Here is a 13,320-nt window from a genome sequence, read left to right on the forward strand (position 1 = left end):
AAAACATGATTAATATTAATATCTTTTACGAATTTAAACCAAGTATCAAAATTAAATTGTCATACTTACATAAGAAATGGATGACGTCAATCGACGTTTTAGGGTTGCCCACTAAAAAGTTTGGAAAAAAGTCGAGGGTCATCTTTCATTAGCTAAAATCTAGGTATTGTAGCACACGGAAAGGAAATAAACCGAATACCCGAAATCACGGTTCTCGGAAAAACCGTGAATTCGTGATTACATCATATGTATAAAAATATATTACGAAATCACATATAGATGGCGCTGTTGTTATTAACTTGCAATGTGAGGATTGCGGAATCCTTTGTGTGCGAGTTCAACTCGCCCTTGGTCGGTTTTATTTCAATATGTCGCATGCAGACTACTTGTTATCGTGGAAAGATATGATGAAAATAAAATACAACAAAATCTTACCACATCGTTTATTGAAAAATCAAAGTTACATCCATCCCAAACCACGTGCATTAATACTTACTTATTACAAAAATGTTTATCGGCAATTATTCCTGTCACAATTTTTTTCTCTGTAAATTAAATTCACAAATGGAATGAAAGAAACAGCTATTTCAACAAAATGCGATCAGAAAACAAAAACCTTAACGCCTTATTTCGTTGACAAAATAGTTGTACATAATTAATAGTAATAATGTAATATGCTCCATAAAACTTTTAAATATTTTTTTTATTAATATGCTAACATTTTCTAATCTCTAACTTAAATTGGACCAAAATTGTTCGCTTCTCGATCTTAAATAAAATTAATTAAACTTAACATAATACCTTAAGTTGTCCCATTTAGAATAAACAAAATACTAGATTAACAAATACAACCAAAAATAGCTGATGGAGTTTATAAATGATGTTTTATTTAATATAAATTGTATAAAAATGTAAACGTTGTGTTTTTTAAATAGCACTGTGAGCAAAAACACATAGCTTTCGCTATAAATCGATTCAAAGAAATATCGTATCATTAGGATGACAGTAGGGTACCTACTGGCAAATTGATTACCAAAGGGCCGCGGCCGTAGCGCCAAACATTTACAACTGCAGTGTGACAGTAAATTGAAGAGCTTGTACTGTGTAATTAGACTTACAATCAAAATAGGTAGGTACTTTTTAATTCAGATGTTTTTGGCCCATTTAATAAAAATCGGTTACTCTTTTCCAAGAAAACGGCTTAAAACTGCCAAAATTCAGTCTAAAGTCCATGATTTCGAATATGTACTAAGTTAGTTTTATTTTTCATCCCCTTCAGGAAAGGCAAAAGTCGTAGACCATGCAGCCTGGTTTCGAATACTGAACACAAACTTGAACACATTTCCTAGCAAAACCGCCTAAAACTGTGCTAAAATTAAGTCCAAAATTCGTTATTTCGATCAAAACGGTTTCAACAGTTTTATTATGTTTTTTGTTCCTCCTGAAAAAATATCACGTGCAATTACACAATTCAAATCGCCAACTCCTCAATTGTTGTAACCTCAGATTGGCCATAAGTTTAGTCAATAACAACAGTTACACTATGGCAATACTACAATAGCAATGTGATCAAAACTTTGTTGGTGACGATCAAACACCTATTGAAACAATATAACGCACCTACAGAATTATAGAAACCTATTATTATTAAACTCAAAAGAGACGAAGCTCCAATTGTAATTTAAAAAGTGAAAATAAATACATGCGCTTGTGTGTCAAATTAATATGCCTTGTAATATCTACACACCATAGCTATGGTATAATATCATTGAATAGGTCTCTATATCTCTAAGGGCGTTTTTGCACTCATTCGTATTCGTTTTCGTAAAAATACGATTCGTAGTGGCCGTTGTACAAGATGTACGTACGCTTGTGCACTAATTTGGTCTGTCTTTATACGGATCCGTCAAAATACGAATCAAATGAGTGCACAAGTATATTATGCACCTACGTTTTGTATGACGGAGAATCGTATTTTTACGAAAACGAATCGAATAAGAATGAGTATTTAAATGCCCTAAGGTAGGTACACAAATGCAGGTTTACAGTGATAAAGCAAGTTTGACGCTATCATTCTCATGTCCTTTATATTGCAAGCGAAATCGCTTGTTGCCTGGTTTATGATGGATCATGAATGTATAGTAAAATCGGTCGCTCTTAATACATGCTTGAAGCATATACCTACTTATCGCTATCCCATTTCGACTAACAAATTAGAGCGAGAGGCCGGACCCTAGTGGTGTTCGACCTCTCGCTCTCGCTCGGCAATCGAAGTGGGTTAGCGATAAGTAGGTAAGTATTTGCTTCAAGTATTAGGTATTCTATCCATAAATATATAGATTCATGATCATTCAGATCGTTCGTCTATGGTGTAAAGTGGGCTGCAGTTTTTTTAAAGTGTCGGAAGCGAAAACTTAAATACTATAATGCAGTCTTAAAAGTAAAAGACCCTTATATATGCAAAATGGACTCAGTTATGTACTTCAGGTAGCTCGCCGTTGTACCACCCAATGTTAGTGTCAGTTTTGCACTTTACCTGCAATTGATAAAAAAAAGTTTTAGAACATGACAAAAGAATCTTTGACATGGTAAATTGTTACATATTTCAGTAAAAAAAGAAGTGATTATACATTGTGTACTATTCTTCTAAATTAAACTTTTTCAGACCTATAAATCTAGTGGTATCTTTTTCCGCAGAGTCTAAAGAGCCCACTGCATTACGCCAAACTAACCCAGAATGTGATAAAATGATTCAGGAATCTCTGCAAAAATGATTAAGACGCATAGAAAAAATTAAGGAAGCTCAAGAAGCTTCACTAATAAGAAATAATTAGAGAAGTTCGGGAAGCTCAAAAAGGCTCGAACTTAAGAGTTGAAGTTGAAAGGTTATAAAAAATAGTTTACAAATTCTAACAGAGAGTAAAGTGTACACTTTAGGGTATACTCACTGTTGTACTTCAACCGGCGGGGCCATGGAACACACGAAGTTGACGCCGGAGAGTAGAGCGGAGCGGAGCGGCGCGGGCATGTTGGGGCGCGCGGCCGTGTTCTCCGCCAGGACGCGCAACTCGCGGAACGTGTTGCGCGTGTACGGGTTGCGACGTGACGCGTAGCGCCACATCACGAAGTAGTAATACACGAACGGTGTTAGGTAGCCGCAGTTACCGCTGGGAAAAAAGGTTTACATAGATAATACTCATCTAAATAATAAAACCGGACAAATACGAGTCTGAATCGCACACAAAGGATTCCGTACCATCGTACAAAATACACCTAACACTTGTGTATGTACCTACAACACTGCAAGTTAATAACGGACAGCGCCATCTATATGTGACTCAGTAAACTAATATTTTTTCGTGAACACCATCGAGTTCTGCCCTAGCGTCAGTATACAACACTCACGTGATAGCCATGATAACGACGATGGGGAACAGCACGATCTCCGTGAGCGCGGCGACTCGCAGGATATTGCGCGACTGGAACTCCACCAGCGAGATGAGCAGCCGAGCCACCCACATCGAGTTCTGTCCTAGGGTCTGAAAACACGAAAAAGCTGGATAGAAGCAGGCGTCATCAGATTTTCAAATCTATACGAGAAGACCTTTAATTATTTTTACAAAATTCGACTCGACGCAACTTCGCCCGTGTGAATTTAAGTTACTTAAAAATACTTTTTGATTTTGCAGGTCAAAAAGTAGCTTATTTCCGTCTCTGGGATGATGCTTGCGATTTCATTCACATGGTTTTTAGGTTTTTAAAAAATCCCGTTGGAATTCTTTGATTTTCCAGACTTTTTTATAATATTAGTTTATAATTAAACATGCTTTTGATCAAAAGAAACTGCATTCAAATAGGTCCATCCGTTTGAGCGTTACAATACCACAGACAGACACAAATACACATGTTAAACTAATAATATCCCAGGTTAGGGGTTAAAAAAGAAAATTACACTCTTTAAAATAAAAGTGCAAGTTTAGAATTGCTTACATCAAGTATGGTGAGCGAGTACGACGCTGCGTGGAGCAGCGCGAACAGGAATATCGGTATCAATATCACTGCGCACGGGTCAAGGAATCTAGTAAGTAATAAATAGCACAATACTACCTAAATATTGTGTTGAAACACAAGTACGAAGTCTAAGTTACTATACAATTATTGATGAACTAAGCCTTTACCCGCGGCTTCGCTCGCGTGGCTCAAGGGAAGAATAATTCCGGTTTTAGTAAAATACTTTTTGATGGAAGGGTAAATTTTTTCTGATTTTCACAGAAAATTTAGGTATCATCAGCACATCTGTCTGTAATTTTGTTGCATCGTTATCGAACGACAAACGCTTGAAAAATAGCATAGCCTGCAGAAACTGTTTGTTTTACCGGGATATAAAATAGCTTATGATCCAGTCTCCAGGTTCTCAACCATACCCAAATAAACACGAAAATCTATACTCTATTGCGGCGTGATTGAAGGACAAACGAAAACCTTTCACGCATGCATTTATAATATGGGTTGGGATTCCTTAGTGACAAAGTTGTGTGGAAGCAAGCAACTGAACTTTCAGTTATGATTTAAATAGAACAACGGCTGAATTTGTTGCCGGCTCTACTCAGTAGAATCTGGATTCTGAAGTGGTAGAGTCACAGAGGTAAGAGACGCTAGTTGACCTACGTGAAATACATACATTTTGATTTTGAATGTAACTTTAGCTTCTATTTCATGATTTACAAAACGAAATGTGTGTACAAAAGTTAATGTTTCAGAGATTTTCGGAAGTACCGCGATTAGATTAGGTTAATTATTTATCAATTGAAAAATTTTATGTACAATAGGGTCTAAAAATTCTTAAGTCCAAATACGATCAGCCATGCGGAAGTGTAAAACCATTTAGAAAATGTAAACATTGATCATACCGACAATTTGATTGAACGTGAAGGTTAACTGAATTAACACTTCATTAAACATGGAGGTGGGGCCAAAGTTCCAACATTTTAACGTTTTATTTTGGACTTTTAAACTCTAAGGCTGTCTCTCTCTCTCCCTCTATTTCATTTTATTTGAAGAAAAGTTAGCAATTAACTGCAATCACACCTGACGGCAAGTGACGATGCAGTCTTGCAAGATAGAATCACGATAGCTTGAAAGAGATATGGCTGTTTTATTCATATGCAACATCGTGCGAACTTTTACAAGTACTTCAGAATCTTCAAATACATCTACCACTGGCTCAAAATGCCTTTCCTACCGAGAAGAACCAGCAAGAAACTCGACGGTTGCTCTTTTCAAAGATTCGATTCTTCTATTGCAGTCACCACCACTACCAAACACAATACATTAATTAATTTATACATGATGATATAGTCAGATTTGAATACAAAAAAATAACATGGATGGATGCGACGGCTCAAGCTACTTAGCATAATTAAAATAAGTACTTAATAAAAATAATTGTATGCGAGTTACGTGGCCGTCCAGTGGTTATCCTTGACATAATACAAAACCAGACTAAGGAAATAGCAGAACGAGCCAGCACGAATTGTTCATAAAAGTGAAACTAGTAATGAACAATAAGAATATTTTCTTCCAAAATGTTGTAATGCCTAGATGTGGGTCCCCGACATGGCAATATAGTATGTAGGAAAATCTTTTTATTGCTACGGTTGAACTTACATCCTCTGCTCCAAGTGCTTATATTTCTCAACTACAATTTCATAAATATAAATTGTCATACACAAAATAAAATTTGAATTTGATTTAAATGAAGTGGATAGTTAAAATGGACGGAGCCTGTTTTATTTATTGTATATAGACAGTAATCTATTTGTTTCTCTTAGTCTGTGAATTTGTATAAGTACACTCAGGCTTTCCTGTCGATTTGGTGAATGACATTTCATAATGATTGTACAAAATATTTCGAAAAACTTGACTATATGTACTTTTTACTAGTATTAATTATTATTAAATGAAATGTAAAATAACTAACTGGTCAACCACATATTCAATTCCGACATAAGTTTAAATGTCCAAGCAAAACCACCTAAAACTGGTAAAACTGCATCTGAAATTCTTGATTTTGATCAAAACGATAAAGTTTTAACAGCTTTCATTCAGTTAATTGCTACTCCTGTAAAACTTTTTCGTTCACCAGCTTCTCAATCATAGATTTTTTGCCCTTGCTATAAAGCTCCATTATAATATAATGGCAGCTTTATTGCTACTGCCATCTAGCCTATGGGCTAATACTTCTAGCTTAAACTTCTACTTGTGATTAATTTCTAAATCTCATTTATAGTCCAATAACTGTCCTTAGTTTATTCTAATACATAATTATAGTCCACTAAAGTTTTGTGACATAGATAAGAATAAAATCCCAGTTATAGAGGTAATTGAAAAGGATACGTATATGAGGGGTGACGTTCATGAATATGAGCGAGTAGAAGAGGTAGTGCGCGCTGTCCTCGAGGAAGAACCTGTTGACGAAGTCGCGCGACACGGCGATCTCGCGCGCCGGGATGCGCTGGTGCAGGCGCAGCGCCGACGTCGCCGCGTTGGCGAGCAGCGCCTTGTAGAACGCGGCCGACGCGCTGCCAGACAACCACACACCGACATTTTTACTCACCACCTTTATTATTTTAACGGTTCCGTACCTCAAAACGAAAAATGGAACCCTCATAGGGTCACTTAGTTGTCTGTCTGTCATGTCTGTCAAGAAAACCTATAGAGTACTTCCCATTGACTTAGAATCATGAAATTTTGCAGGTACTAGGTAGGTTTTATAGTACAAGAAAAGGAAAAAAATCCGAAACTTGTGAATTTGTGGTTACATCACGAAAAAGTTAAAACATGTTCATGAATAAATAATTTAGTATTTTCAATTTTCAAAGTAAGATAACTATACCAAGTGGAGTATCATATGAAAGGGCTTTAGCTGTTCATTCCAAAACGGATTTTTATTTATTTTTATGCATAATAGCTTTTGATTGTGCAGTGTATGATGAGCAATACCTCACAAAGTTCACTCATCAACTGAACCAGTGTTAATGTTAAATATGCTAAATGAGAATGTTAAAAAGTGTGTACGCTATTGTTAACAAGTGTAAATTAAAAATTTATAACACCCCTGACAAGTGAAGATTACAGTAACTAGAAAAAATCTGATAACTTTCAAATGGCTAAACTGATTTTCTTGGATTATAGCTAAGAACACTGTCAATCAAGCCATCTTTCAAACAAAAAAAAAAAACTAAATTAAAATCGGTTCATTAGTTTAGGAGCTTCGATGCCACAGACAGATACACAGATACACACGTCAAACTTATAACAACCCTATTTTGAGTTGGGGGTTCAAAATAGGTACTTGTGTTAAAAATGGGTACTTACTTATTAAAAATGGGTAAAACATATCCAATAGTGCAGAGTACTGTGAGCAACCTGATACCCCACAGGGCTACGTCTATCTTGTTGGCAATAACATGAGCTTTCAGTGCTGGGATGCCTTTTGGCGGGCCTGTGTCTCCTGCTTGTGGGTTTGGTTCTGCCATTTTCTGTAAGAAAAAAAAAGAATTGAGATATTACTTTTTTTAAATTCATTATAGGCGAAAGCTTGACCATAATCGCACCTGACGGAAAGTGAGGATGTTGCCTGAGATAAGACGCGTTTGCCTAGAAGATGCCTATTTACTCTTGTTTTATAGATACCTGAATTGTAATTGGTAGGAAACACAGATCGCGGAAGCCTTGCCATTTTTTTTTTGTGTTTGTAGACAAGTGATTTTCTACAATAATAATTGTACTGATCATCATCATCCCATCGCCGGTCTCCTCTCAGAATTAGAACGGTATAAAGACTGAAACTGACGCACAACAGACGGAAACGTTTAAGTGCGGAAACCAGCCCAGAGAGAAGAAGACTGAAACTGGATGTAACTTAAAAACAAAACTGGATACATAAAATAATATAAGATTATTCCATAATTTACTCTTGAACCCAATGTAAAAATTTAAAGAATTAGTATTCCTAAGTACCTAATTATAATATCATTGAAACATACATAATTATTTATAAAGCTACTTTTAAGAAAACAAAAAATATCACATTACTTTATTAGTTAAATACGATCTCAGTAAAGAAATGGTAGCATGATATTTCATCTGTAATAAGTATGTCAGGGAAAGGCAGATTTCACTTTCGTCTTTAGAAACTCACTTGTGAAAATGGCGGCCATTAATTCTACCAAAAGTTGATAGCATTATGATATTTATATGTGCGGCCTAGATGTGACAAATGACAACACATGTCAAGCGATCACGCTGGTGAAGCACCGTTGACCCCGGTCGGTAACTGGATGGGTGACCGACTTTTGAATGTCAAAATTTGACCTTTTCGTTTTATCTGTTACGCTGTCGGCCCCACTTAATATCATTAACATCTGAACCCTTTTGAGGTACAGAACCGTAATATAGTGTGATAAGAAGTTTATTTTCCAAATTATTCCAGGTTCCTTTCATAAATATGCTGGTATGTTTAAAACATCCACAAATACATAAGAATGTTTAAATAACTTACAAGTCTACCTGACCTTTTGTACACTACAATGTACTGTAATCTGCTGATACAGACATTATCACAAGGTGGAAAAAAAACCTATCAATAATTAGGTATCTTTGTCATTAATCAAACAACTCTGTCACAACACTTTATTAATTACTTACTGATGCCAGCAACTTCATTTGTGTGAATATAGGTTTTTTAATTTCTTTAATTTTTTGGGATAAAAAGTGCCTATATGTTAATTCAGGGTCCCTTGTGCTCCGTCATCAGCGGTGGGGTGGAACTTCGTGAGGTTTTTAGTCGGTAGGAGTCCGACATAACCACTGTGCTCCCCCGTGGTCGGTGGTATCCATGACGGATTTTCCTCACGAGAAAAAAAAAAAGGGTCTAATCTATCTCCATTTGAAATTTAACATTTTTTTAAATTAATTTAATTTAAATTAAAGGGGATCTGTGCTCAATAGTGGGCCAATGATGGGTTGAGATGATGTGGTTTCAAAGTTTTCGAGCAATTCGTGAGTATGCTCAAAGAACTGGCTTGTTAAGTTTTGACTACGATCAGACTGGATGGGAGCTGATAATTCAATCTAAGATAAGTATATTTATCTAAAAGACTAGGTATAGTTCATTCTCTTTTTTCTATCTTTCTGCTTTAATTGCTGAGGATTACTTATTCCTGCATACATGACTTATGATGATTTCAACTTTTATAATAAGCTGAACTAATAACTTGACATGTTCTCTAAGACATAGAGGAACTGAAAAGACCAAATTCAGACCACCAAAATTGATCACCTATTAAAGTTATGAGTCTACATTCCTTACCCAGCGTAATCAATACAAGCTGAAGCAACTAGGGCCCTTCAACTTATTGATATCAGAACTATAAACCCTTATAACTTCTAAGTATATATTCTTGGTACATTTCAATGTGGTTTTTATCATCATTTAGATTTTAGAACATAATCATGAAGAAGGTCACTATAACATATTCACATCATCTTGCTTGTTATTTTTGTGTGGAGTGAATCAGCTAGCTGTTTTAGTGTGATAACGAGATTATTATCTACATATACTCTCCATACAACTTAAGGCTATGTAGGTAATTAGTATTTTTTTAATCTCTATGGGAAAACTAGGTACAAGTTCCATTTAACTCAGTCTCAGTAACGCCGACATATTATTCGGTCGCTGCTACATCGATGGTTGCTGCGTAATCTTTAATCTTTGGCTACATCATCACTTTCTATCAGCTGTGATTATGGACCCTAGATAATCATGATAAAAACTAACCTGAGTAGTATAACTAAAGCTATAACATGAAACGAAATGCTAATTTTTACGTTCGTCTTACAATTATGACGCAGAATAACTTGTTTTTAAGGATAATTAAATATAAGTTAGTTGTAGTCAGTGTCGATAGAGGTTAAATTAAAATGTCCAAAATAGTTATATTACTTACACTTCGTTTAAATAGCGGCGTAAATCACAATAACACTAAACTAAATATATTTAATTTCTTTAGAAAACTTATCTAATTTTTATAGGTCGGTGAACATGATTATAAAATTCGTATTTGACAATTGAATTGACATTTATAATTTGACAGCATACAGCACGCTGGCTGACACCTGACACACACACGTTGTCCTACAATTTTGATTTATTATCGTGATATGCAGCCGCTTCATGCTTGTATCAAACAACAAGCAGTGTGGGGACGCCGGGTGGGAAAAAAATGTTTTTTTTCCTCTTTCGTCTGGCTTTACACTGATTAGCCAATGTCAAGTTTGTAGTTATTACAAGTTACGGAAACTATAAGTATGGACTTCGTCTGTGGCAGCGCCCGCCGACATACACGCGGCGCCCTTTTAGAGCGCTTCCCAGTCAGTTCCACCACCAATAAACACCAGCAGAACACAAAAGCCGGCCACTTCTAACAAAAAAACACTCCAAAAAGGCATAACACGCGCGCCAGTAAACGCTACCACAGACGAAGTCCAAAAAAAAATAATGGTATCTATGGACTCTGAGTCCTATCAACCCTCTGTCAATGCCAATTGTGATTACTGTGTCAATATGTCAATGTAAAAAAAAAGTAAATACAAATTCAATTCGGTACCTACAATTGTAATTATATTTTGGTTTTTACATATATGCAACATAATGCTTTGTAAAAGAGCATGTATTAAATTACGAAAGTATTTAGTTTTAATTCAAAGTCATAAAAAATACAGTGTAATAGCTTCTGTACTGGAAAAAGCTAACGTCGGTGAACTTGCTGAAATTAAGGTTAGGTATTAACTCATTCAAGTCACTTTCGTTTATTTATTTTACCCCTCTGAATACATGTTATAAATATTAACATTCTGCTTTTGTAATTCAGGGCTGGGTAAAGAGTTTGCGCATTCAAAAAGATCACATTTTCGCGGACGTAAACGATGGTTCCTGCGCTCAAAAATTGCAAATCCTTATTCCAAAACACCTCAAAACAGACGCTCTGACGTATGGAAGTTCGGTCCACATCGCTGGGAAGCTATCGAAAAGTCCTAGAGGCCAGCTGGAGTTGCTCGCAGAAAATGTGACAGTGCTCGGTAAATGTGTGGTCCTAGATGGATATCCTTTCAACCCACGTACTGCACATCCTCCCGAATACGTAAGACAATACTTACACTTACGATCACGCACGAATTACTTTTCTGCCGTGTTGAGAGTGCGTAATGCACTTACAAAGCATATCCATGATTATTTTGCATCTAATAACTATATGCACATTAACACTCCAATATTAACGTCTAACGACTGTGAAGGAGCAGGCGAGGTCTTCAAAGTGCAGCCGGAAAACGATGAAACTGTTAAAGCCATGATGCAAGAAGGAAGGAATAGAGATACAGTGTATTTTGGTACCAAAACATACTTAACTGTATCAGGACAGTTGCACTTAGAAGCTATCTGTCGAGGAATGGGTAATGTATACACACTAGGACCTACATTTAGAGCAGAAAACTCCAGATCTCGATTGCATTTATCAGAATTTTATATGTTGGAAGCGGAAATTGCATTCTGTGATAGTATACTTAAACTGCAAGATGCTATAGAAGATTTATTAAAGTATTTATTTTTACAAACTAGAAACAGTAATGAATCAGATTTATTCCTGATAGATAAGAATAATAAACCGCCTACATGGCTGCAAAAAGAATTTATAACACTGACCTATGATGAAGCAAGAAATATTCTAGGTAAGAAAGGTCTAATTGTAACAGAAGAAGGTATTAATAAAGAGCAGGAGCTGGCTCTAGTAGATTACTGTCAAGTACCAGTTTTTATAACTCAGTGGCCCAAAGATATGAAATCATTTTATATGAAGGAATCTCCTTTGGATGATACAAAGGTTGGTTGTAATGTTTAGATTATCTTTTTACTAGTTGATGCCCGCGACTTCGTTCGCGTGGATGTAGGTTTTTTAAAATTCCCGTGGGAACTCTTTGATTTTCCGGGATAAAAAGTAGCCTATGTGCTAATCCAGGGTATAATCTATCTCCATTCTAAATTTCAGCCCAATCCGTCAGTAGTTTTTGCGTGAAGGAGTAAAAAACATACACACACACAAACTTTCTCCTTTATAATATTAGTGTGATGAGTTGCATGTTTAAACCAACCGTGGTAATGAGCCTTCATTTTGAAGTATGCTCAAATGTGCCAAAAGGTGTATAAACCCCATATTAATATCTTTACAGGCTGTGTTTATGCATTGTGTCACTCACACACAAGTGTACTTTGTCTTCACTTTGTACTGGGTTAATAGTAAACAACTAGGTTAATGAAAAAAAAAATGAAAATGAAAATTTATTTCACAAATTTAGATACACGCATTTCGTGGAGTCCTGGCCCCTAAACTAGGACAGCCCGTATTATAGGGGCCAAATATGTCCAGCTAAATTTTATTTTGCTCACATAAAGTCTTTGGGACTTGGTATAGCCGGATTTGTTACAAAATTTTCTCAGTGTGTTTAAACTAATTGTAAATTAATCTCATTTGACAATTGTTTCTTATTTCAGGTGGATGCATTAGATCTATTAGCACCAATAACAGGAGAAATAGTTGGCGGAAGTCTCAGGGAGGATGATTATGACAAACTAAAGAGCAAACTACCATCAGAACAGTTAAACTGGTATCTAGAACTGAGAAAGTTTGGAAATATACCTACAGGTGGCTTTGGTCTAGGACTGGAGAGAATAATGCAAGTTTTGTGTAATGTTTCTAATATCAAGGATACTTTGCCCTTTCCGAGGTGGCCACACAATTGTGATATGTAAATTATAAATTAATTATTATTAATCACTGTGGTTAAAACAAATTCAGGAGCTGGTGAACAGAACTGAACTTTAAAGTCCACTTCTAAATCTAGTGGCTTGATCCAGTTATGAAAGTATTATTTTCTATGAAAATGGGCTTTGCTATCCAAAAAGGGCATTTTTAAACATCTAATGCTATCATAGGCTACCCATTTTAAGCTGTCCTTTAAAATTTCGTGCATAGTGCGATTCTGTTCGTCAGCTCCTCAATTTTTGTATATAGATTATAAATGAGAATATGTTATGAAATAAATTGATGAACTAGTCACTTTGTTTTTCCTATCATTTGAAAGATTTAGAACATATTTTCCTTAATAGAGTAGAAGTATAACCAAGTTCTTTAGTGCTGAACTGATTTTGATAAGACTTTGCTAAAAACGATTTATGATAAAATTATCTATGACCAATCTGAT

The 13,320-nt window shown here is 35.7% G+C and overlaps 2 protein-coding genes across 2 annotated transcripts; one reads left to right on the plus strand and one right to left on the minus strand.

Annotated features, from left to right (window-relative positions):
• Positions 1 to 428: 428 nt before the first annotated feature.
• LOC123876475 (Krueppel homolog 2) lies at positions 429 to 10,166 on the minus strand. Its single transcript, XM_045922752.1, has 7 exons — positions 10,011 to 10,166; positions 7,378 to 7,541; positions 6,397 to 6,581; positions 3,991 to 4,058; positions 3,406 to 3,539; positions 2,949 to 3,167; positions 429 to 2,536 (listed from the first exon to the last, which is right to left on the minus strand). Exons 2-7 carry the CDS (start codon positions 7,536 to 7,538, stop codon positions 2,533 to 2,535), a joined length of 771 nt encoding a protein of 256 aa, XP_045778708.1. The 5' UTR covers positions 7,539 to 7,541; positions 10,011 to 10,166; the 3' UTR covers positions 429 to 2,532.
• A 461-nt stretch (positions 10,167 to 10,627) lies between these two features.
• Positions 10,628 to 13,173, plus strand: LOC123876474 (probable asparagine--tRNA ligase, mitochondrial). The gene is made up of 3 exons (XM_045922751.1): positions 10,628 to 10,840; positions 10,935 to 11,942; positions 12,611 to 13,173. Exons 1-3 carry the CDS (start codon positions 10,715 to 10,717, stop codon positions 12,866 to 12,868), a joined length of 1,392 nt encoding a protein of 463 aa, XP_045778707.1. The 5' UTR covers positions 10,628 to 10,714; the 3' UTR covers positions 12,869 to 13,173.
• The last annotated feature ends 147 nt before the right edge of the window (positions 13,174 to 13,320 follow it).

Source organism: Maniola jurtina, chromosome 21 (assembly GCF_905333055.1).
Source record: "Maniola jurtina chromosome 21, ilManJurt1.1, whole genome shotgun sequence".
NCBI lineage: Eukaryota > Metazoa > Arthropoda > Insecta > Lepidoptera > Nymphalidae > Maniola > Maniola jurtina.

Coding starts and splice junctions, on each gene's coding strand:
- LOC123876475 (XM_045922752.1), bottom strand. CDS start 7,538: ATGGCAGAACCAAACCCACAAGCAGGAGACACAGGCCCGCCAAAAGGC. Junction 3,540..3,990: donor ACTCGCTCACCATACTTGAT/GTAAGCAATTCT, acceptor TCGTGTTTTCAG/ACCCTAGGACAGAACTCGAT. Junction 3,168..3,405: donor GTCGTTATCATGGCTATCAC/GTGAGTGTTGTA, acceptor CTTTTTTCCCAG/CGGTAACTGCGGCTACCTAA.
- LOC123876474 (XM_045922751.1), top strand. CDS start 10,715: ATGCTTTGTAAAAGAGCATGTATTAAATTACGAAAGTATTTAGTTTTA. Junction 10,841..10,934: donor GTGAACTTGCTGAAATTAAG/GTTAGGTATTAA, acceptor TTTGTAATTCAG/GGCTGGGTAAAGAGTTTGCG. Junction 11,943..12,610: donor CTCCTTTGGATGATACAAAG/GTTGGTTGTAAT, acceptor TTCTTATTTCAG/GTGGATGCATTAGATCTATT.